Source organism: Arachis stenosperma, chromosome 10 (genome assembly GCF_014773155.1).
Source record: "Arachis stenosperma cultivar V10309 chromosome 10, arast.V10309.gnm1.PFL2, whole genome shotgun sequence".
NCBI classification, from domain to species: domain Eukaryota; kingdom Viridiplantae; phylum Streptophyta; class Magnoliopsida; order Fabales; family Fabaceae; genus Arachis; species Arachis stenosperma.
This window is the reverse complement of record NC_080386.1, coordinates 130,294,852-130,320,792: the sequence shown is the minus strand read 5'-3', so window position 1 is coordinate 130,320,792 and position 25,941 is coordinate 130,294,852. Positions and strand designations below refer to the sequence as shown.

The 25,941-nt window shown below is 33.8% G+C and overlaps 3 protein-coding genes and 1 long non-coding RNA gene across 9 annotated transcripts; 2 read left to right on the top strand and 2 right to left on the bottom strand.

The window, feature by feature from the left end:
• Positions 1-5,715: 5,715 nt before the first annotated feature.
• Positions 5,716-7,319, bottom strand: LOC130955306 (glutathione transferase GST 23-like). Its single transcript, XM_057882145.1, has 2 exons — positions 6,996-7,319; positions 5,716-6,297 (listed from the first exon to the last, which is right to left on the bottom strand). The coding sequence occupies exons 1-2, from the start codon at positions 7,308-7,310 to the stop codon at positions 5,959-5,961; spliced, it is 654 nt and encodes a 217-aa protein (XP_057738128.1). The 5' UTR covers positions 7,311-7,319; the 3' UTR covers positions 5,716-5,958.
• Positions 7,320-7,695: 376 nt separating this feature from the next.
• Positions 7,696-13,185, bottom strand: LOC130955304 (phosphoribosylaminoimidazole-succinocarboxamide synthase, chloroplastic-like). 6 transcript variants are annotated; one of them, XM_057882140.1, is made up of 14 exons: positions 12,772-13,185; positions 11,892-11,980; positions 10,852-11,285; positions 10,579-10,680; positions 10,354-10,483; positions 9,895-9,987; positions 9,719-9,807; positions 9,269-9,349; positions 8,851-8,940; positions 8,670-8,759; positions 8,481-8,531; positions 8,353-8,399; positions 8,018-8,075; positions 7,696-7,934 (listed from the first exon to the last, which is right to left on the bottom strand). In XM_057882140.1, exons 3-14 carry the CDS (start codon positions 11,164-11,166, stop codon positions 7,875-7,877), a joined length of 1,206 nt encoding a protein of 401 aa, XP_057738123.1. In that variant the 5' UTR covers positions 11,167-11,285; positions 11,892-11,980; positions 12,772-13,185; the 3' UTR covers positions 7,696-7,874. The 6 variants fall into 6 exon arrangements, with proteins under 6 accessions (XP_057738123.1, XP_057738125.1, XP_057738122.1 ...); XM_057882142.1 differs by having other exon boundaries at positions 10,852-11,170; XM_057882139.1 differs by lacking the exon at positions 11,892-11,980.
• A 471-nt stretch (positions 13,186-13,656) lies between these two features.
• LOC130954374 (uncharacterized) lies at positions 13,657-14,248 on the top strand. The gene is made up of 3 exons (XR_009076291.1): positions 13,657-13,705; positions 13,958-14,015; positions 14,099-14,248. It is a non-coding gene; the product is annotated as an uncharacterized LOC130954374 (long non-coding RNA).
• A 461-nt stretch (positions 14,249-14,709) lies between these two features.
• On the top strand, positions 14,710-15,051 carry LOC130957743 (probable glutathione S-transferase). Its single transcript, XM_057884589.1, has one exon. It carries the CDS (start codon positions 14,710-14,712, stop codon positions 15,049-15,051), a length of 342 nt encoding a protein of 113 aa, XP_057740572.1.
• Positions 15,052-25,941: the final 10,890 nt, after the last annotated feature.

The window sequence follows — 25,941 nt, the reverse complement described above, 5'->3', positions numbered from 1 at the left end:
AAATAAGAATAACTATAAACAAGTTGGAATTAAACTTAAAAAATTTATAAATGCCTGGAAAACCATATTACGACTTAAAAGAATTAAAGCTGCTGAAAGAAAAAAATGGAGAATGAAATTGAAAAATTAAACAGATATTTAGAAACAAGAGAAAGTGTAGAAATAAAAGAAGTAATTGAGGATTTGAGAAATTATATTAAAGAAAAAGACAAACAGATAAAAGATTTTATATACAGTAATCCATGCAAAAAAGAATATTATAAACTAAAACAAGATTAAAAAGTTATAAATATACATCAAGGTAGTAGAAATGGTCAATACTATAGAATTTATAAATTATTTTTATTCAAAATTCAAAATTTGGTATCAGAGCCAAGTTTACGATTAAGGGTAACACTTTCTCTTTAAGCAACATTTTTAGTGATACGTTTAAAAAAAAAAAAAAAGTGACCAGATGTCCACAATTAATTGAAAAACTTCTTTGTAGTCACCATAGGTACAATAAAACAATAGGTACCATAGAAGGCACCTAACATCTAACCCTTATCCTATAACTATTTATTCTTATCCGTAACACTAAGACAATCGCGACACTCTTTGACCTCCCTACATTAACACGAACGGATTTGGATCCTCTAAAGTTTGAATTTCACTTTAGAGAGTAAAGTGTGATTTTTCACAATTAATTTTATAAGTAGGACTAAAAATAAATATAAAAAAAAACAATTCAAAAATAGAAAATCACACTTTACTCTTTAAAGTGAAATTTACAACTTTAAAAGATCCAAATCCAACAAGGACGAGCTCACGGAATTTAAAAAAAAAAATATTTTTTCATATATAATTTTTTAAATTTAATTTTTTAAATACGATTTATTTTTTTTTTTTAATTTAAGGTGAGTTTGTCACACTCTCCAAACTTCACTTTATTTTTTTTTTAAAATCCCACGTAATTTAAATTTAAAAGTTTGAATTAGTCATATTTTTAAAATTTAAAGTAGAATTTGTCGAAATTGAGCGAACTTACTTTAAAAAAAAATCATCTTTAAAAAATTAAAATTTTAAAAAATAATAAATTTTTTTATTTTATTTTAGCGAAATGTCCACGGATCCGCTCTCTTAATTGTGGTCGTGCGGGGGACAATTGCCCTATTCAGACTTTTTTTTTGGTGACTTGCCCTATTCAGACTTTAGATATACAGCTAATCTTTTGAGATTAAAACAATTGAATATACTAAAATAAAAAATAAATAATAATAGAATAAAATATACTTTTTTTTTAACTATATATGTTTTCCTCACTGCTGGTTGCTATGAGTGCATGATAATGATGATGCACTGAACTCCATTTAAAAAATTTATTGTGAGTCAATAAATTATTATATATATAAGATAAAATTTAAATTTTCAATATTTATTTAATAAATTAATAAATTAATTATTAGACCAATTTAATTTAATGGGATAGATAGGATAATTTTATTGGCCCTCTACCTTAAGTTTTTCACAGTTTCTGTACATGTCCTCCAAGGCCCAGATGATAATATTAATTTTTTGGTGTTGAGTTTCCCTTCTTGCCCACATGGTTACAATTCAGAAGTTACCGCAACAACTTCTTCCTCTGCGTTAAATTGCATGTTTTGAATCACAATACTCTTTGTCACATATCATAACTCTACTTGCAACTCAAACTCTTAGCCACTGCTCTTCAAGCCACCAGACTCGTATGAATACCTCAAAATTAGCATGTAAAATGATTTCGAATCGTTAAGCCATTATTCGAAAGTTGTATGCTATAGTACCTATATACACTTGCTTAACTTATTAAAAAGAAATAAAAATTAATATTTAAATTAAAAAATATAAAAATAAATAATTTTTTAATATTTAAAATTTATTACAAAAAACAATTTCAATAATTTCAATACCAAAATTAAAAACATGGGAGAATTGACCTATTCGAAATAGCAATAATACTTATAAATCATGATGAATCATAAAAAAGAAAACGGTTTCCAAATTAAGAACCTAAGAAAGGAGAGAAAAGTAACTGGAGATAAGTCTGATAGCTGTAATTAGTTAGGAACTAGTAATTGCATGGTATACGTAACTATCTTAAAAAATATTTTCTATAAATTAAAATCAGTTAATATATTTATATTTATATATAAATATATTTATAATTTAATTTATTTTTAATATATATTTATATTTTAGTATATATTTTATATTAATAATTAAATTTAGTGACTAATTTTAATATTCACCTACCATAATCAAACTATCTTATATATGTGAGCTTTTTACATAGTACTTATATATCTTCTTTGACTATTTTGTATATAATTTTTTTGTATCCTTTTATATTTTTTGCCATCTATCCATCATGTATTTAATCTATTTTTTTATTTGATATGTTCTACTGATGTTTTTTACACACATCTAAATTATTTAAACAAATATTTTATCATTTTTTAATATCAGACTTTATTCTAACTTTTTCTTTTATATTTTAATTCTTTATTTGATTTTATTTGTATGTATGTTTGGACATCCACGAAAAATTATCACGTGTTCATACACGCAACAGAAAAAAATATAGTAATCCTTAAAAATGTATTTTGTATTTAAATTTTATTTAAATAAATAATATATAAATTAGATCTAAATACTTGTGTACACTAGTAAAAATTATTTTTTCTTTTGATGGTACGAAGGCATTATGCGTATCCATACCGAAACCAAGCTTTGCAATTAACTCTTTGACCAATGGACTTTTGCAACTTTTTGCACATTTATGTGTGTAAAGGTAAAGAAATAAAATCATTGTGTTTTATTCTCTTCTATTTCCTGTACTCTTGGCATACATATATATAGTATGAGATTTCTTATTAATTTTAAATTTGAATTTCAATTCAAATTTAAATTATATTTTGAAATTCTAAATATGAATCCTTTATATCTATGAATCATATCATAACTCAATTTAAAACAGAATCAGTTAGGATCTCATCCAAATTTAGAAATAGAATAACTAATTATTCTCAAATCTCATTTAATATTCTTAATTATCATACTATTATTATATTCTTGGTGCTAGTAAAGAATATAATAATATTTCATTTTGAATTAATATAATTATTTATTTGATCAAATCAAAATAATAATTAAATAATTATATAACAAAGATTAGAACATTCGTTAGTGTGTGATCCAATAGATTCAATACCTACTAAATTACTAATCAAGGTTGGCGTATAACAACACTCTTCAACGACCCGATAGTACGAAATAATATATTTTTACTAAGAAGTAAGAACCTTAGAATGGTTAACTCTTAGAGTATGGTTTAATTGTCAAGTTCTAATTTGTTACCATTATTATAATGAACTCTGAATAACTTAAAAAAGTCATTTCTTCATTCATTTAATCCCCTTGACTAAGGTTTTATTCATCTCAGTCATTATAATCATAGAGCTCAAACTCTTTACCGAAAGTTGACGGATTCTTTATTGACTAATTATTAATTCTACAAGTATTTAAATTATACCCAATATCCATTCAACTAATACCATAGGGTATTAGGTGTCCGGAATCAAAGTATAATACATTGTTAATTACTATAACAGTCGTAGGTCAAAAGAAACTCTATTACTATATTCATTTTAAAAATATCCTATTAACAAATATATATGCAGTAATTATAAGTTATAACCATTAGGACTTCTCAGAGTAAATCAGTTCAATGGTCATATCTCTATATGCACCATATATATATATATAAATATATATATATATATATATTTTTTTTGATCTTTTCGGATTATAATATCCTTTTTAATAATCTTGTGACCAAGAACAATTTAGATTAAATTATAAAAAATTTATCTCTTAATATTATGGTCATTATCACAATGATAAATCTCTAAATTTAATCAAAGACTTTATTATATTAACATTTTAATATAATAACAATAACAAATTATTTGACACATAATTAATTAAATTGTGGTCATATTTCTTATTCTCAATAATCCATTTAAGTATTTCATTTTTGCCATACTAATAAATTTATGTTCATATTCAAATTTTACTACTACTACGATCTATTTCATATAATATAGTTAATTTAATATAATATAATATAACCCTTGAAGTTTAAAAATATTTTTTATCACGTAAAATCAAACACATCCTATTATTTTGACTAGCCTACTTAAATTTTATGTTTTATATTTTTTTTTAATTTTTCTATTATCATATATAATACATTAAAGATATTTAAATCTCTTTACTTATTGTAGGAAAAAAATTTTAGAAAATGGTAGAAGGAATTTCATGGAAACTAAAACTAGAAAACCATTTTATTCCAAGTCCCAACCCTGTATCCCTTAGCAGGAGTTGCTATATATTTCATTAGTTATAACAAAACTGGCAGCTACTTGGTTAAACGATACTAAATATAATGGGATAATTAAGAAATAATTGGTTATTAGGTATTAGTAATGCAAGAAATAATATAAATAAACGGGCATACTTAGAGAGTGAAAAAAGCTCCGACGATCTATTAGGAGTCTACATAAAATATTATCGATTTAAATTTTTGTAAAAGTCTTAATACATTAATAGGTAAATTTATTAATTAGTCTTATTAGTCTGTCAAGTCTAAACCTGTTAAAACATAATTAAATATATAAATAATTTATTATTATTAATAAAATTTTGAGATATTTTAAATTTATTATAAATATTAAATATGACATATTACATATAAATATTTTTATTAAAAAATAATTTTATAAAAAATATTTTTATTTTTATAAAAAAAAATTATCAGATCTTTTAACAGACTTCAAGTCAGATCAGACTGAATAACAGGCCAGAGTTAGTACTTAAAAAAAAAAGTCTATAACAAGCTATATGTCAAGTTTAGGCCAATTAACTATATGACAAGTCTGACCTGTTAAAAGCAAAGTTTGCCCTGGTCTGTTTCTATCCCTAATTATTAGGACTAAAACTAGAACAACTAAGAATTAAAGAAGAATATAATAAAAAAAGGGAGACACTCCAATAAAGATGCTTAAAACGTCTTTTTTTAAAGATGTTTGTTATTAATTAAAATTTAATATATATATATATATATATATTTGATTAAATTATATTATTTTTGTCAAAATTAGATCATACAAATTGATTTGGTCAAAAAATTGGTAAACCAAATCTTGAACCGATTTAAATTAATATTTTTTTATAGAAAATGACTATAATAACCTTATTATAAAAAAATGACTAAAATATTTTTATTATATATTTTTTAAATTTTAAAAATCTTAAATTTTAACTCTATAACAACACAGAAAAAAAATAGAATTTAGGGTTCTTAATATATATATATATATATATATATATATATATATATAAATATTTTAGTCATTTTTTATAATAAAAATATTGTAATTATTTTTTATAAAAAAATATTAATTTAGACTAGTTCAAGATATAATTTATTGATTTTTTAACTAAATCAATTTATTTGATATAATTTTGATAAAAATAACATAATTTAATCAATTATATGTATTAAATTTTAATTATTTAAAAACATCTTAAAAAAAAGACATTTTAAGAATCTTTATCTAAGTAGCTCCCTAAAAAAAATTGTACAATACTGTAATAGGAAGAAAATATAGGAAAATTGAATGAACCTTAGCAGTTTACGAGGAATTTTCACTCTAACTTGAATTGAATTAAAGAGAATTGTTTTTCTTGGTTATACTCGAATAGATCTAACATTCATCTCAATTTCAATACAATCACAATCACCTCTCTTCCTCTTTTATTACATTCTTCTTTAATTCTTAGTTGTTCTAGTTTTAGTCCTAACAATAAACTTGGTAAGATGGCATCACATATAATATACGATATGTGAATGGAAATAGCCTTCAAAGGGGATGATGTCTACGCTTGAAGGAATGTCTTGGTGTGATGGAGCAACTTATGCCAAGGAGGCATGAGTTCTTTGATAATTGGAATGTCAATAAAAGCATGGAACCATAAGTTAAGCTTAGGCATTGACTCTGCATCAATAAGGTTGATGGCCACAACTTCCTCAGCTATTCCAATCCAGTATGGAAGCCAGCCAATGGCAATGTCCACAAAGCCAATGTTATCACCTCCAAAGAAGCGTTTTCCCTCAAGTCCAACCTCAAGCCTCTTCAGATTCTCTCGAGCTTTTTCTGCTACCTTCTGTTGCTCTTCTCCTACCTTGGAAAACGCTGCCACAACCGTTGACATACACTGTGTGAAGATTTAAGAGTCACACACAATTAAATTAACTCGAGTACACAAAAAATAGCCACTAAATCAGCAACTTGCATATAATACATATGAGAATACAAATATATACTGAAAACAAGTTAAATAATATATATATATAAAGCTGATTTTTCATGAACAAGTACGTAATATTTTTTGAAATTACCCTTCAATTGTAATAAGAAATTCTATCATCTCCGTGAAGTACACAATTTTGACTCCACATTTAATTATAACCACTTATTAATAGAAATTTGTGCAATTTGTAATATGTCTAAAATCTAGTAATAAAGACACAAACACAATTTTATGTCATATTTTTGTCTCTATATTTTGGAGATATTCTTAAGTGTCTGGAGAATAAATCATTATTCTTGCTCTCATTAATTAATTGTCTTGCACATTAGCATTACAGGTAAAATAAAAATATTAATAAAAAAAACTAACATCAAACTAAGACAATAAATAGTCAAAGAGTAAGAGCATTTATCTGCTCTCATAGCACACACAGAAAAATTCTATATTTTGTGTCTAAATATATCTTTACTAAAAATAAATGCTTTCAGTGTTTTTAGTAACTAAATGATTCAGAGGATTTGATAATTCATAATAGTCTCTAAGACCATTTTTCTCAGTTCTATAAATGATTGATACTAAATATGGTGCTGCAGCTCTCTTACCTTGTCATCAAGGAATTTGGACCAGAATCTTGCCTGGGCCCTTTCATAAGGAGAATGTGGAAGAAGAGGTTTTTGCTTCCAAGTCTCATAAATATACTCAAGAATGAGCAGTGATTCAGCAAGGGGCTTACCCTGGTGCACAAGAACAGGTACCTTTTTGTAGACAGGGTTGTATTTAAGGAGCATGTCACTCTTGTTGCTGAGATCTTCTTTCACATATTGGCACTCTATTCCTTTAACTGCTAGTGCCCACTTCACTCTTAGAACAGCTGGACTACCCCAAAATCCTATTAACTTCACTGAATCTCCTTCCATCTTTTTGTCTTCTCAATTAATTTGTTAATCCAAAAGGAAAACTAATTGGATAAAGATGGCTTTGATATCAATACCCGAAAAAGAAGGATGGCTTTGATATCCTTCAAAATATGCCTATTTAACCTTAAAAATTAAGATAAAAAAATTCCCTAAACTACAAAGATGATTGATCATAGTCATATTACCAAGCGAAGAGGTAGAGCAATATTCCCTGAGACTTCATGTGAAGAGAGAGCGTATAAGAAGAAAGAAAGATCCAGAGCAATATGTGACATAAGTTAATGAAATATTCATCATTCATTATTCAGTAACAATGTGTGCCAAAGACATTGGTTTGGTTGACAAGTATACATGTTAAATACATGGCGCAATTGGCAAAGACCAAGCATGATTTCTATGAGAGTTAAATGTTCATCTGTCTTTTGGTTTTAAGCTTTATTTATATAATTTCTTTTGTTTAAAAAAACACTTCTTGGTAGAATTTCTGCTACTTGTAAGTTTTAAATATATCCTCAGAAAGGGGTCTATAGAATACAGAACTGAAAAAGTCCCGAGATTCCCAGGCTACTTCAAAGATGCCAGTGCAGATGCAACATTTCGTGATATTCGCTCATGTATTGGCTCCTGCAAAAGGAAATGGAGCTATATTCCTATGACTTTATCAGAAAATAGATAGCCAAAACGAAATGTTGAAACATATGGATTACCTCAGACGACAGCACCTCAAACTTTGATTTTGTTATAGTCTCATACAAGAAAATGTATCTATCCAACAGAATTAGTATAACGACAAGATTACACGTTGGTTTGGAGAAATAAAGCAGCAGGTAGACCTAGTTGAATGAGGATTAGACATGACAGACGTGCCATCCAACCAAAACCATGGTTGAAGCATCTTTGTCTAAAAATTGAATGATTAATTCAAGCAATTCTGATTCCGAAAACCAAGAAACAAATAATTCTATAGGCAATTTATTTGTGTATTTATCACAAAGAAGCACATATCAAGTGGAAAAAAAAGGAGGAAGTTTTAGAGAAATACCGCCAAGACAATTCGCAAACAAGATCTTCAGGAGCTTCAGGAAGAACCTGAACAAGATACATTAGTGTGATTTGAAACTTTATTAAAGCATACAATCTAGTTAATTACAAGTATAAAATAAAAAATACCTCATCTTCATAAGGGTTGCAGTGATTTTTGAACCACAGCCTCAAGAACTCCTAAAAATTTATTTTTTAAAGATCAAAAGATTACTTAACTGTCTACATTTTATGAATGAAGAGAACAAAGACTAGTAATTCAGAATAAGCTAACATATCCCTAAACCTTTAAGCAAAAAAATAAAATATATAGAGCACCTTATCAACATTTTCAGGCTCCAAACCATTTTGAAAGCGCTCAAGATAAGAATTGGCAATCCAATATCTACTTGAATCAGGAGTGTGCACCTACAATTTTCAAAAGCGAAATTTCATTCTATATTCATAAATTGTGTGGAGTGCATTTCAGAATCTAATAAGCATCAGGGATTCACTGAACCTCATCAATCAACATAATTGAACCGTCCTCTGCCTTCCCAAATTCATACTTTGTGTCGACCAATATAAGGCCATGTTCTGAAGCCACACGCTGGAAATTCAAATTTCATCAAAGCAAGCCAATGTCAAAAGTCAAATTGCATCACAGCAATAATAAAAATAAGCTTCCCACTCATCACAAGGAGATGGTATTTATACTTTTGTTCCAGTAAGGCATTATTGAAAAGAATACATGGACAAGTTAGAGATTTTCATTGAAAAATAAGTCTACACCATCTATTCATCTCTATAATCCAAATAACAGATAGCACATACATTGAGAATGTGTCGTTACTGTCTTGGGATACATTGAGAAGGCATGCCGTTACTTTTTTTCATTTCACAAAATTTACAAATGACATGATAAAATGCTTAATTACCTCACCGTATTCAAACAGACTTAAAGCTTTTCTGCTGACTTCCTCATAATCAGCTCTTGTCATTAATCCCCTTTCTATAATCTGCAAGGGAAATGGATTATAAAAAGAATTGAGAAGGTTAGATAAAAGAAAACTATTAAAAAATAGTAAAAACATTATCCATCATTAATCATAACCTCACTAGTATCAAGAAGCAACTGTACTGTATGATATGAACTAGGCTCTTAAGAAAATAATATTATCCACCTGAAGAAAAACATTGACGCTGTCTTTTTTAAGAAAAAAGGGAAGAAAAAAACAGCATAATAAGATAGATCTGCCTATTGTTTCTTATTCCTGCAACATTATTTGATCTGCCTATTCATTCCTTTGGTCTCTAAAACTAGTCTTTCACTGTAACTTCAATTGTATTGAAAAGATAGATGCAGATGAGAGTACAAGGAATAATACCTCATCTGGAGTTACAGGAACATCATGATCTGCAGCTTTGGTTGTAGGTGTGAGTATATTTTCAGCCAGCTTTTGGTTTTTTACCAAACCTGTTATGTGTTATATAACATTATAGCCTATTAAATAAAGAGACAAACAATTGTAAGAATGCAAAACAAAAAATATAGGGACCTCACCATCTGGGAGGGCATTGCCACAATAGTTCCGGATGCCTTTATTGTAGACTGTCCATAATGAAGTATCAGTACTTCCGGTCACAAACCCTCTAGCTACCAACCAACAGTAATAAAGTGTCAACAAACAGTTTCTAGAATCCTCATCTCCGCTTTTGTAAAGAAACTATTTTGATAATATTGATAGCAACATGAATAAAGAATGAGCATAGCATGTTGAAGTTTGGGTAGCATGAATAAACTTAGAGCACTTAATGATAAGTGCAATGTTTACTTTTATCCCAGTTGCTCTGGGAAAATATATTCTATTTCTATCCTAATTTTCAAGCTATCATTTCCAGCAAACTAACTCCTCCTCCACAACCTATACCAAACATATATGCCAATTCATAGCCATTGAAATCATTTGATAAAATGTGTATGCAAGCACCAATCCGAAATACCAATTAACAAAACACTCACCAACAAACTCAACAGGGAAAACAGAACATTTCTTTGCTATGGTAACATTAGGATCAGGAGTGGACACAACGGCATTAGCAGTTATATGCTGGGTTCTCTCAAACCACCACAAGCTTGTCTGGTTAAGCACCTGCAAGTGGGAATAAAGAACATTGAGTGTGATCCATGATCAACCAAGTAAACTGTTCATACAAAGAACAAGGATAGAGAATAAGAACACAAAACCTGTCCCTTGAAGGGAATTGAAGCAAGGACTCTATCAAATGCACTCTGGCGATCAGTAGTAACCAGAACAAGGTACTCTCCACTATCATATATGTCTCTAACCTGTGCCATAAGACCACAAGTAACCAAATTCAACAATTTTTCAGATGATTTTTTTAGTCAATGTTTTCTGCTTTTATATTACTGTTGCAATTTTACCAGAAATCTCGACTTCCATTCATTTGTATTAATGAGTAGATAAATTGGAGAGGGATTAAAGAGGGAAATATGCACCTTTCCCCTGGTTTTGGAGGTGAGGGCGGGAACCGTATGGTGAAGATTTGTTTCGGAGAGGCAGTTGAAGGGGGAGGTGGTTCTGATGGATTGGAGCACTTGGTTCTTGCGTGTGCTGTTGAGAAGAGTGTCGAGCAGAGCGGCGTGTTCTTGTTGTTGTGGTTGTGCAGCGGCGGAGAGTGTGGAGAAGTTGTTGTTTGGTTTGAAAGTGAGTGCGGAGGAGGTTGGCAGAGGCGGAAGAGCAGGTGTGAGGTTGATTTTGAAGGGGGATTTGGGAGGGTTTATCGCAGCAGCCATAAACATGGATTCACTCATCGCACTGCAGGGAGGGTTAGGTTTTTTAGTTCTATACTTCTTTGAAGGTTCTGAGAACCGGACCGGTCATCAAACCACTTTAGTTACTGGTTCACTGGTTTACAGGTCAACCGGTCTAACTGATGGTTCAACCGAAAAAACCGTTTTAGAATAGAATAATAAATAAATTATACATAGCAAGTATTAAGTTGAGGGTATAAGGTAGTATGAAGTTTTTCTAATGGAGTGGTGAATTACTCTCTTAGGATTTTCCTTTTTTTATATTAAATGCAAAATTGCCAGATGAAAGCATGATACCAAGCAAGTACAATTCCTCATCAGTACACAAAATGTTAAAAGAAATATCTCACAAGAATAGGAAGAATATCAAATGAATTATCATAAATCCAACTAAAAACTAAACACAGTACTCGGATAAATAAATTTGATAACATTATTAATAACAAAGTTGGTAGTGGACTAGTGCTAGAAAGGCTTCACCAAATGAAGGTGCATACAGGCTTTTAGAGACAATAGACTTGGATTTGTGCAGTAGCATTTTGGATGAGTTGCTTTGAAGACCATTTGGTAAAACTAAGCTTTGAATAGGTACAACACAGGCTTCACCAAATGCTCATAACACACAGAAAGACAGTTTCTCAAGATACATAAATAAGTGCTCATCCTCTGAAAATAATCATCTGAATTGGTATAAGGCAGGAAAAAATGGCCATAGGTCTCTTTACCCAAGTCAAAATAAACAACCATATCTGAACTCAACAATCAGCATTCAGCACCAAACATTACAAAACATTAACCAATAATCACATCAAACCTGCAACCAGCAATTACAAAACAGCAACAAACATGAGTACATTATAAAACATTCCAAAACTGTGATGACACTAAACCTGCATAGTAAATAATCTCAAAGACAATGATCACCAATATCCAGCAAATAAACAATAAATACACAACAATTTAGCAAATAAACAAGAACAAGACCTAAATAGAAAACCCAACAAATTAAGTCGCACCAACCTAACAATTTGACAAATTAAAACAACAGCAGCCCAACAATTTACCAAATTATCAACTTAACAAATTCAAGAACAGAAAATCACAAAAAAAAAAGTAACAGAAGAATACAAGAACAATTAGCAAATTAACAAGTTCACAGTAACAGTTAAAAAATTTACCAGAAGAACACTAATGCAAGTGGAATCATCATGCTAATTAGTAATATGTTTTCTGCAAAGATGCTATTTGTACAGCTAAAATTTCCTAATTACTATGATCCAATTATTCTAATTTCACATGCAATCAACTTACTAAGTTTCTAAAAGCTAGAAATTATAAAACCAACCAGAAATATGGTTAAAGCATTTCATCAAACATGTTGAGTGCGGTAAAATTAAAACGAAATAAGAGAATTCAAAGCTTAATTTCAATGTGACAGAGAAGAGAACATAACTATTGTAACTTTAATTTAGTCTATGAAAAAATCCAAACCACTACCAAATCAAATAATTACTTATTGTAATAAAAATCAGAAGTTGCAGAGTTAGAAGAAGAGCATTGGTGTTGTGTGTGTGTATTGTCTGGTGGCGGGTTTAGGGAACTCACGGCGGGGACAACAGAGAGCAGTTCGACGGCTGAGTGGAGCGCGCGGGTTGGTCGCAGAGTTTGAAGCAGAGCAACGTGGCTTCCAGAAGACCGCAAACTCGAACGGTGAACAGCGAGTGAACGCGAACGGTGAACGCCGAGCGAACGCGAACGAAGACGCGAACGTGAACGGCAAAAAAACGGCGACGGAAGCGCGGCTGAGCAGACAAACACGACGGACGCCGAGCTCGAGGAAGCAACCGCGATCGGTGACAGCGAACAGGGGTTGAAGACTTGGAGCACGAGGGAAGCTAGATGACGGATGGCGAACTTTGAGTGCGACGGACGGCGGCAGTATGCCACTCCTCGTGGCGGTGGTGTAGGCTTACAGTGTTAGGGTTTTGGGGTTGGGTTTGGGTGATTTCTCTGACTGAAAGAAAGAAAGAAAGGGAGAACGGGAGAAAGAAACAAGGGAGATTCCCTTTTTGTGTAAACCGGCCGGGTTCCGGTTCCGTCTGACCGGACGATTCTTGTCCGGTTCAAAAGTTTTTTTCGATTTTTTTATTATCAGTTTTATATGCCTAATCGAACTGTTAATATTGCTGGTTTGCGATTAAATCGTTTCCGACTGATCGGTTCGATTCGGTTTTTAGAACATTAAGCAAGTTTTCAGAGGGAGAAAGGGCCAAAGGTATCGAAGAGGGGATTTTGATTTCTGAATCTGTATTTTTTTAATGAAAAAATAAAAACGACGGCGTTTGGAGGCCTTTGGTTTTGAACCGGTAACACTCCAAAAACCGGGCTGGTCTAACAATTGTTAATTGCTGGCACAGGGCTGGTCTAACAATTGTTATTTTATACTTATGCTTTAATAAGGTTTCAAATCACACTAATGAAATCTTGTTCAGGTTCTTCCTGAAGCTCCTGAAGATCTTGTTTGCGAATTGTCTTGGCGGTATTTCTCTTGATATGTGCTTCTTTGTGATAAATACACAAATAAATTGCCTATAGAATTATGTGCTTCTTGGTTTTCGGAATCAGAATTGCTTGAATTAATCATTCAATTTTTACACAAAGATGCTTCAACCATGGTTTTGGTTGCATGGCACGTCTGTCATGTCTAATCCTCATTCAAATAGATCTACCTGCTGTTTTATTTCTCCAAACCAACGTGTAATCTTGTCGTTACACTAATTCTGTTGGACAGATACATTTTCTTGTATGAGACTATAACAAAATCAAAGTTTGAGGTGCTGTCGTCTGAGGTAATCCATATGTTTCAACATTTCGTTTTGGCTATCTATTATCTGATAAAGTCATAGGAATATAGCTCCAGTTCCTTTTGCAGGAGCCAATACATGAGCGAATATCACGAAATGTTGCATCTGCACTGGCATCTTTGAAGTAGCCTGGGAATCTCGGGACTTTTTCAGTTCTGTATTCTATAGACCCCTTTCTGAGGATATATTTAAAACTTACAAGTAGCAGAAATTCTACCAAGAAGTGTTTTTTCAAATAAAAGAAATTATATAAATAAAGCTTAAAACCAAAAGACAGATGAACATTTAACTCTCATAGAAATCATGCTTGGTCTTTGCCAATTGTGCCATGTATTTAACTTATATACTTGTCAAACAAACCGATGTCTTTGGCACACATTGTTACTGAATAATGAATGATGAATATTTCATTAACTTATGTCACATATTGCTCTGGATCTTTCTTTCTTCTTATACTCTCTCTCTTCACATGAAGTCTCAGGGAATATTGCTCTGCTTCTTCGCTTGGTAATATGACTATGATCAATCATCTTTGTAGTTTAGGGAATTTTTAAGGTTAAATAGGCATATTTTGAAGGATATCAAAGCCATCCTTCTTTTTTCAGGTATTGATATCAAAGCCATCTTTATCCAATTAGTTTTCCTTTTGGATTAACAAATTAATTGAGAAGACAAAAAGATGGAAGGAGATTCAGTGAAGTTAATAGGATTTTGGGGTAGTCCAGCTGTTCTAAGAGTGAAGTGGGCAATAGCAGTTAAAGGAATAGAGTGCCAATATGTGGAAGAAGATCTCAGCAACAAGAGTGACATGCTCCTTAAATACAACCCTGTCTACGAAAAGGTACCTGTTCTTGTGCACCAGGGTAAGCCCCTTGCTGAATCACTGCTCATTCTTGAGTATATTTATGAGACTTGGAAGCAAAAACCTCTTCTTCCACATTCTCCTTATGAAAGGGCCCAGGCAAGATTCTGGTCCAAATTCGTTGATGACAAGCTCAGAGAGTTGCAGCACCATATTTAGTATCAATCATTTATAGAACTGAGAAAAATGGTCTTAGAGACTATTATGAATTATCAATCCTCTGAATCATTTAGTTACTAAAAACACTGAAAGCATTTATTTTTAATAAAGATATATTCAGACAAAAAATATAGAATTTTTATGTGTGCTATGAGAGCAGATGAATGCTCTTATTCTTGACTATTTATTGTCTTAGTTTGATGTTAGTTTTTTTTTAATATTTTTATTTTACCTGTAATGCTAAACTCAAAATAGACAAGCTTAACTCAAAATAAACCCACATGCATTGTATATAAATATCAAAATATGCTCCTAATTTTTCAATTTCCCTAAAACAATTCTCATTTTTTTGGAGGCAACTTTGCCATTAACCTCAGTTTTTTGGGAAAAACATGAGGTGCTCCAGAATTTCTGATAGAGAAGTGTCCAACAAGTGGCTTGAAGATGTAGCAAGAATTGGTTGAGATGCAGAAAATATTGTGGTGTTTGGCTGTGCTGAAGACGAAGAAGGTGCTAAACTTATTGGACTGGTGTGCTTCTTGGACTGTGGATCATGTTGGGCTGAACAGTTGGACTTAGTGGTTCCCTTAGGCCTGGCTCTAGGTCTTTTTAGCTGCGTTGTAGAGTTGGACTGGGTTGAAGGTGGTAGCTGTGTTGCTGAAGCAGTTTTTCTCTTGACACCCAATTTAGGAGTGGACTGTGAAGATGTAGTTTTCCTTCCTCCCTTGGCAGCCGGAGGATGTGAGTTGGTATTTGACTTCTTCTTCTTTCCTTTGCTAAGCTTCTTTGAATGTTGGGCCTAATAGACAATTGCAATTAACCACAACAATATTAGACTTATGGCAAACCTCAGACAAGCAGTAAGAAAAATTAAAAATCATACCTCATCCTTAATAGATTTAAGGCATCTGCTTTTGTTGTGTTCAACTGAACCACATATTGAACACCTTTGTTTCTGCCCCCTCCTTAACAAGTGAGTGCGGCTCCTTTGTTCTTCCTCCCCAGCAGCTGGTCTTCTCTTTTTCACTGGCCTATGACTAGACCTTTTATACGGGGGTGGCATAACATCACAATGTGTTGTTCTCTCCCAGAGATTAGGTCCGTTTAATGGGTGTATGACTGACTCGTAGCACCTCAAATATTCTTCTTTCTTATAACAGTCGGCCACAAAAGGTTCCAAGTCAAGCCCCTTGAATTTGATGCAACTAATAGCATGCACACAAGGTATGCCACTCATCTGCCACCTTCTACATGAATACTCATGAGTGCTTATATCTACAGCAAACTTTTCTAATCCGTTAACAACCTCATATTTTTGAGATGCAGACCAATATGGCCGCCACTCTGCAGCTGATCTAGACTTTCTCTCCAACCTCATTCTAATCTTAGGTAAGATTGTCCCTGAATAGTTTTGAGCTAATTCCCTATTTTCTGCCCACTTAATCATTAGTTTAACCCTGATCTCCTCTAACATCATAACTATAGGCTTCTTTCTAGCATCAACTATGGCAAAATTAAAGCTCTCAGACATGTTGTTAACCAGTGTATCTACTTTAGAATTAAAGGTGGACCTAGATCTAGACCAGTACCTAGGTGGAATAGCAATTAGGTACCGAAAAGCTTCCTGATTCATAGCTTTCAGTTCGGCCATGTACCTCTCCCAATCTTTCCAGTGAATCGCCTTAGCACACTTCCACATTATTTGCTTTAAATGTAACCCTGGGAACCTTTTTTTGAAGTTGATGTATAAGTGTCTCATACAAAATCGGTTGTCTACTCCTGGTATAACATCCTCATATGCTGACAACAAACCCTACACTCATGATATTAATGAGCATATAGTTAAGAATACTTTATATGCAGTAATGAACAATGTAAATGTACATAAGTAAAATGTGGTGAAGTATACTTACTTTCTGTTGGTTAGACATGAATGTGGATCTTCCCATCTTCGCAATCCCAATGTCATATGCAAGATGATTAAAGAACCAAGTCCATGAGTCCTTATTCTTGGCCTCTATAACTGCATATGCAATGGGTAGCATTTGGTCATTCAGATCCTAACCTATTGCAGTGAGCAATTGTCTATCCTGAGACGTCTTCAAAAAGTATCCATCTAGACCAATGAAGGACCTGCAATGCTGGAAGCTCTGCTTGCATGCTTCCAAGCATACGTAGATCTTCTGGAAGATGCAATAATTTGTCATGGATGATGTTTGTGCTTCATTATCAAAATCAAGGGACCTTTGCACTTGTATACGAACAGAGGAGCCTGGATTTGCCCTCAATAGCTCATGTCCATAGTCATAAATCCTCTTATATTGCTCTCGGAAGGTTCCTGAATTTCATCCAATGCAATCTGCTTAGTCCTCGTTACCATTGATTTAGTGATAGTCAAGTTCCACTTTTTTGAGCCTTGGAAACCAACTCCCTTATCTTCACCTCGAGATTTGATTCAACCTTCTTCTTAAATGCTTTGCCAAGCCATTTTGAGTGTAAAATGCCCACCTTGTGTGCTTGTGTACATGTGTGAGTCAAATTCATGCTACAAAGTTGCAAGTATCCTCTTCTCCTATTTTTGCAGCATATAGCCAAAAAGGACACTCACCAGAACAAACTGCCCTAACCTTCTTCATATCACACTTCCTAAATGTAATTGTCCTTGTAGTTTGCACAACATATACAGTCACAGTGTCCTTGAATTCCTCCTGAGATGCATATAGTGTTCCAATTTTTCACTTGTATTGCTTCATGTCTTTTTGTGCCTTGTGAACTGGATACCTCACTCCCTCATGGTCTGAATTTGACCCCTCAACTCCAACCTCGTGGTCCAAATCTAACTCATCACTATTTGCTCCCTCATCATTTTCAAAGTTCTCAGTTGCCACACCCTTCTTCTTCACAGCCCTACGTCTATCAGTCATGGCATTCACATCCTCAGACCCACTTACATCAGGATCAAGCTCATCTTCTTTGTCGGTAAAGTGAAAATCATCTTTACTGTCATTCTCCTCTTCAGATGGTTTATACTCTGAATCGAGACTATCACTATCACCAAAATTACCAAACTTAGCTTCGTGATTGTCCTCATCATCACTGTCTCTAGTCTCTGCCCTAGTATCATCAGCACCTGGTTCAGATTGGTTTTGTCCCGCCTGTTCTCCAACATACATAACTAGCTCTTGTCCCTCACATTTATCAACCATCCCATGATCCTTCCCAACATCAATATAGCCAGCAGCAGAAAACATGTTGTCCTCCTCAACCTTATGCACAACAAACAACTCTACATAATCTCTTAATTCAGCTATTTTACACATGGCAATCAAATCTGCATCACCTTTAAACAATTTCAAATTTTTTTCTATGTCTTCCAATATAGGATTCTTGAACCACAACGCTGAGATATTTTCCTCAACGTAACCAAACTGCTTTAGCTATACATAAGCTTTAAATACGGACCACCAATCACAATCAATCTCTTCTATAACTATTGTTTCTCCTCCCACATACTGTAATTGTCCATTTTAATAAGTAAACTGTCATCCATAGTAGACTTTCAGATTAAAATATCCTATTGTCTTCTCTAACATCCTATGAGTAAATAACTATCAAAACACATTACCATATTGCAATAATAAAAAAAAACGTGCAGACATTCCTATTTCACGGTGATATTAATTCCTAGTCTCACTACACACACCTTTGGCCTCCATTCAATCATCAACAAACAACCAAAACCTAAACCTTCTAACCCGAAATTAACTATTAGGAGGAGAGCTACCATAATCAATAAAAGAGAAAAAATCATACATACGCCACCAACCCTGCGAATACTGCCTCACCGACTGTTCAAGTCCCTTCTTTCAAGTAACCCGAACTCGCCTGCTCTCTTCTCTCCAAGAACAGCTTCCGTCGTTTCCGATTCTAGACTAGGGCATAAAGCAATCACATTGGTTTATAGAACGTTGTGGTTAATGTTGAGAGTTTACATACAAATGAAGACATGAAGTGTTTCACGCGAAACAAAAAAGCTGAAAAAGGTAGCTTCGTCATTTATAAAAAATTTATTAGAAACGGCAATTTTAAAAGCAAATAAAACATTAAAGACGATTTTAAATCGAAAACTACATACAGAACAGTTTTAATTCTGACCCTAAACGTTAAGGACCAAAACAATATTTACCCCCAATTTTTAATATTTAAATTTGATTCTAATTTGATAAAAAGAAATGGGTTAAAATGGATCAAGTAGATATATAATTAAGAATAAATATTTAATTTATTTTTTTAATAAATTTTAGATCAAACATTTTGTTTATTAACAAATTCTTATCCTCTAAAAAAAATTTTAAAATTATTTCTATTAGACAAATTAAAAATAAATAACTTTATGTTTTGAAATTGGAAAAGAATAAATCAATATTGAGGTGCAATCCAATAAAGAGAAACAATTGAATTAACAAAACTGATTTATTTTATTTATATTATTTATACTGATTCCAATAATTTCAAATAAATTTAGTTATAAATTACTCTCTTGTGATCTTATATGTTAGAGAATCATTAGAATCAATTTAGATCAATTAGCATCGTCTATATTTATATAGCATATCTGTACATTAATTGTAGGATTCTATGTCTTTATTACTTTGATTCATTTAGCACCTATAAATACCCCTTGTATATTGTACCTGAGATACAACTGAATAATACACTTTTCACATCATTCTCTCAGTCTCTTGTTTCTATCATGGTATCAAGAGCTTAGGTCCTTTTTTTTTTTCAATGAATATTAGTTCATAGCCCCTTTGTTTTTTCCTTGTCGGCAGTGCTCTTTGGCCTCCTTTTTCGTTCTCTTTTTGACGCTTTGGTTCGTCACCTTCATAACCCTTTTGTTCGTCTTGTTGCCGTGATTCCAACGCATCCAGAACCGTCGCCATCCGCCGCCAGACGCGCCTCCACGCGCCGCCAAAAGCCGCTGCCACGACCAGGTTGCTCTTCCTTCTTGCTTCCACCCGTGCCTCTTTGCTCGCCTTTTTCGACCTGTTTCCGACGCTTTGGTTCGTCACCTCCGGCACCGTTGTGATCCTCTCGTCGCCAGCTTTCCAACGCCGTCGAGATCGCCGCCATATTCCCCCGGACGCGCCGCCACGCGCCGCTGGAAGATCGCTGTCCACCTCCATTGATCCTCCCCCGAGATGCTTCAGTAGCCGTTGGATCTTGCTGTTGATCCCACGATTCTGAAGCCGCCACGTGTCACGCCACCAGCGTTCCCTGCGACCCGCGCACCCGCTTCTGACCCGACCCGGCCCGCGCTCTGACCCGGCCGCCACCTCGACGCCAGCTCGTCCTCCTCGTCCTCTCACGGGCTGCCACGTGTCTCCGTTGCTCTGACGTGGCTGCTGACGTGGCGCTGACGTGGCAGACAAGTGGGACCCTCCCTAAGGTTTTTTTGGTGAGCTCTTTCCGATTTTGCCATCCGTTTCCTCATTTTCTGCTCCGAAATTGCAGTTTTTCTCTCCTCTCTTTGTTCTCGATGACTACTTTTATGGAAAAGTCAGATATTTTTGCTGCCACAGACAGAAAGGGGGCCTTCTGTCACAACTGTAACCGTTTCGAGCACCCGTTCTCCCGGTGTCCCTCTGTTGAATGTCGCACATGCCACCAGAAAGGGCATATTAGCTACCATTGTTCACAGTTGTTCTGCCGTTATTGCAAGCTCTCGGGACATTTGCTTACTACCTGTCCTACTCGTCCACCACGTCCTGCGCCTGCTTCTGCTGTTGCTGCTACTACTGAACCTACCACTGTCTCTCTATCTGATATTGCATCTCTTCTACAGCGTCTTCTCTCTGTTTCTGGTAATACCCCTGCTGCTTTATCAAGCCCTCCAGGTACTTCTACATGGTACTTTGACTCGGGTTGCTTTAATCACATGTCTCCGTTGCGTAATATTTTCTCGTCCATGTCTGCAACTACAAATGGACCTTCTGTCAATACTGCAAATGGCTCCCTCTTGCATGCAACACACAAGGGTTCTATATCTCAGTCATCTCTTAATCTTCCTGATACTTACTACATTCCCGAATTAAACTTCAATCTTATTTCTGTTGGTCAACTTGTTGATCTGGGTTTTGACGTCACCTTTTCTGTCTCTGGTTGTCGTGTACAGGATCCTCGGACGGGACAGATCATCGGGACTGGACGTAAGGTCGGAAGGTTGTTTGAACTCGAAAGTCTTCATATTCCTCCTGTACCAAATCTCTGTGCTGCTTCTTCTTCCTCTACCCTTCACTTATGGCATCAACGTCTTGCCCACACCTCCTTAGGAAAACTGCGTCCTCTTATATCTCAGGGTGTTTTAGGTCAGGTTCCGAATGAATCTTTTGACTGCATTTCTTGCCAAACTGCCAAACAACCTGCTTTATCTTTTCACAATAATTCATCTCTTGCTTGCTCTCCTTTTGATCTCATTCACTCTGATGTTTGGGGCCCCGCTCCCACTGCCTCTATGGGCGGAGCTCGATACTTTGTCATTTTCATTGATGATTATTCCCGTTTTACTTGGGTTTATTTGATGACTAATCGCCATGAGTTACCTCAGATCTATATCAACTTTGCTACTATGATTAAAACTCAGTTTTCCAAGGCCATTAAGGTTTTCCGACGTGATAATGCTATGGAATACCGTGATTCCAAGCTCTTAGCTTTTCTTGCAGAACAGGGTACTCTATCTGAGTTTTCTTGTCCTGGTACGTCTCAACAAAATGGTAGAGCTGAACGCAAACACCGTCACATTCTTGACTCCGTCCGTGCAATGCTCCTTTCCTCTTTGTGTCCTGAGCGTACTTGGGGTGAAGCTGTTCTTACTGCTGTTCATGTTATCAATAGACTCCCTTCTTCTGTTCTTGGTAATGTTACTCCCTTTGAGCGTCTTTATCATACCCCCCCAGATTACAGTTCTCTTCAAATTTTTGGTTGTGTATGTTTTGTTCTTCTTCAGCCTCATGAACATAGTAAACTTGAACCTCGGGCTCGTATGTGTTGTTTTCTTGGTTATGGCACTGAACACAAGGGTTATCGTTGTTGGGATCCTCTTTCTAAACGTATTCGTATATCTCGTCATGTTGTCTTTTGGGAGCACCACATGTTTTCTCGGTTCTCATCCTTTGAGTCGATTCCTACTACTCAGTCACCTTTGTTTACTAACCCCAATGTTGATCTTTTTCCTAGTGATGATTCTACAGGTTCTATCTCGAGTGACCCTCCACAGCCTCCTGTTCCTCCGCCCTCTCCATCTCCCGATGATTCCAGACCGGACGATGATCCTGCTCCTACCGTCATGCCTCCGCCTCCCGCTCGTTCTTCTAGGGTACGAAATCCACCTCCTCATCTTCTTGATTACCATTGCTTTTCTACTATTCTTCATCAACATGAACCTAAGACATTCAGAGAAGCCTCCTCAAATCCAAATTGGCAACAAGCAATGCAGGAAGAAATACAGGCACTTGAAAAAGCACACACTTGGGATTTGGTTGATCCTCCTTCTGATCAGGAAGTTGTGGGCAGTAGATGGGTATACAAGATCAAGACTCGCTCTGATGGCTCTATTGACCGTTATAAGGCACGATTGGTTGCTCAAGGTTGTACGCAAGAGTATGGTATTGATTATGAAGAGACTTTTGCTCCTGTTGCTCGCCTTACGTCTGTTAGAGCTCTCCTTGCCATTGCTGCGGTTAAAAGATGGTCTCTCAGTCAGATGGATGTGAAGAATGTATTTCTTAATGGGGATTTAAAACAGAAAGTCTATATGAAACCCCCTCCAGGATATCCTTGTCCTTCCAGTAAGGTTTGTCTCCTTCGCAAGGCACTTTATGGACTTAAGCAAGCTCCTCGTGAATGGTTTGACAAGTTCAGCACTACCATATGCAGTCTTGGCTTTATTTCTAGTCCTCATGAGAATGCGCTTTTCATTCGTAAAAGCGACCGTGGAGTTGTTCTTCTACTTTTGTATGTTGATGACATGATCATTACTGGAGATGATGTTGATGGTATCTCTGATCTCAAGACCTCGCTTCAGCGTACCTTTGAAATGAAGGATCTTGGTTCTCTCAGCTATTTTCTTGGTCTCGAGGTCATCTCCACAGATGATGGCATTTATCTCTCTCAGGCTAAGTATGCTTCAGATCTCCTTGATCGCGCTGGGATTACAGATAGTCGCACCGAATCTACTCCTCTTGAGCCTAATGTTCGCTTTACCCCTATGGATGGTACTGTTTTGGATAATCCGACACTTTATCGCCAGTTAGTTGGCGGTCTCGTCTACTTGACTGTCACCCGACCAGACATTGCCTATCCAGTTCATGTTCTCAGCCAGTTCTTGTCTGCTCCCCGTACTACTCACTATGCGGCAGTTCTTCGCATTCTTCGGTATGTCAAAGGCACTCTATTTCATGGCCTTTATTTTTCTGCCCATTCCTCTTTGACCCTTCAGGCATACTCTGATGCTGATTGGGCTGGTGATCCCACTGATCGTCGTTCTACTACTGGTTATTGTTTGTTTCTTGGCGACGCTCTCATCTCTTGGCGTGCTAAGAAGCAAACGTTCACTGCTCGCTCAAGCACAGAAGCTGAGTACCGTGCCCTTGCTGACACCACTGCGGAGGTTATCTCGGTTCGTTGGCTTCTCGAAGATCTGGGTGCTCCTCAGTCGTCCCCCACTGATGTCTTTTGTGATAACCGCAGTGCTATTCAGATTGCCTATAATGATGTGTTTCATGAATGAACCAAACACATTGAGATTGATTGTCATTTTGTTCGGCAACGAATCCTTATTGATGCTGTTCGTCTCATTGCTGTTGGGACACTAGATCAGACTGCTGATATCTTCACGAAAGCTCATCACCCGACTCGCTTTCGGATTTTGTTATCCAAACTCAAGTTGGTATCCTTAGCTCCCACTTGAGTTTGAGGGGGGATGTTAGAGAATCATTAGAATCAATTTAGATCAATTAGCATCGTCTATATTTATATAGCATATCTGTACATTAATTGTAGGATTCTATGTCTTTATTACTTTGATTCATTTAGCACCTATAAATATCCCTTGTATATTGTACCTGAGATACAACTGAATAATACACTTTTCACATCATTCTCTCAGTCTCTTGTTTCTATCATTATATATACACATAAAAATTAAATTGAGTGACCATCTTCTTGTTATTTTTGCCTTTTGCTATTGTTTTCTGAAATTATTTATTTTAGCGTTATGTGTAAATTTTATTTTAATTCGTTTACGTTCTTAACAAATTATAGTCATTTTTTATCCTACCTTAGTACCTTATGTTAGTCTTCTCTCTTTTTTATTTTGATTCATATAATTGAGTAAATTGAGATAGCTAATTTTACTATGTTTTAAAATCTTTCATTAATTATTTAAACCTTAGGTATAAAATTAGAAAAATGTTTGAAATAAGTCTTTAACCAACCCCAAACACTAAAGATATTTAACAATTAACACACACAAAAAAGATTATTTACACACAAAAAATCAACCAAGATAAATTTGTGTATAAATATATATACTATTTAACTAATTTTTAATATGTATTCTATTAATTTTTGGATACAAGTAGCATAGTTATTAACTAAACTAAATTGCATATCATCTATGCTTTAAAATTCAAAAATTTCGTATGCAGACACAAAATTAACCACTAAATTAATTAGTTGTATTTATGTATAATTTTACAAATTTTTAATACGTATTTTATAGCTAATGTTTTACAAAAATGCTAATGTGTATATAAAAAATTAGTCATTATATATTTGTGTATAAATATATGTGTAATTTAATGTATTTTATGTGCATTTTATAATGATGATTAATTTTAGTGACTAATTTTTTCATACATCTAACATACTTGAATTTTTTGTATATATGTTTGTTTAAAATAATTTCATTGATTTAAAAATAAATATAAAATTATCGTATAAATTAAATTCATATTTAAAATTCTTAATCTTTACCGTACCTTGTCCCAGCAGTATCTACAAGAAGAAACTAAACAGATGTTTATGATAATAGATGCTTAATTTTATAACAAACGTTTATAAATGCATATTTTATAAAACTAGTTATATATAAAAAATAATAAAATTATTCATCTAAAGATTAAACTTAATAAACATAAAAATAAGTATTTTTATTTATCCGTGAGTTTATTATTAAACAGGTGAAGTTAGCCCTTTGACACTTCACACTCACCAAAAATTACTCAAGTTGGCATATTTAACTCTGATGTCTGATGAGCTTAAACGGGTGGACCTAGGCTCTATGAAACTCATATATTGCGTAATAATTTTATTTATGAGCTAACCTACACATATTATTAGGCAATTTAATATTTTCGTATTCACAAATATTCATAAATATATTTTTAGTTTGTTTTGTAAACTATAAGTCTATAATCAATTGCTTGTCCTGATTATTAACCTAGCTAGCCAGCCTATACTTGCACCCATTTGAAACATTAAGAGTGTGTTTGATTTATATTTTTTTTAATATTTTTTTATTTTGTGAAAAAAATAAAAATAAGAGATAAAAGTAAAAAATAGAATTTTATTGTTTTTACTGTTTGTATTTTTTTATAAAATCCAAAAATAAAAAATACTAAAAATAAAAATAAAAAATGAAAATACGAACAAAGTACCCTAATATATGCAAGGTTTCTATAAAATTCCCTTGAAGTTATTAGGTAGTGAAAATCGATATTTTAGATAAAATTGAAAAAATAAATTAAATAAGTAAAATATAAAATTTTAATAAAATTTAAATCATAAAATTGTTTGGCTTAGTTCAAATTTTGTAAAATCGATTAACTC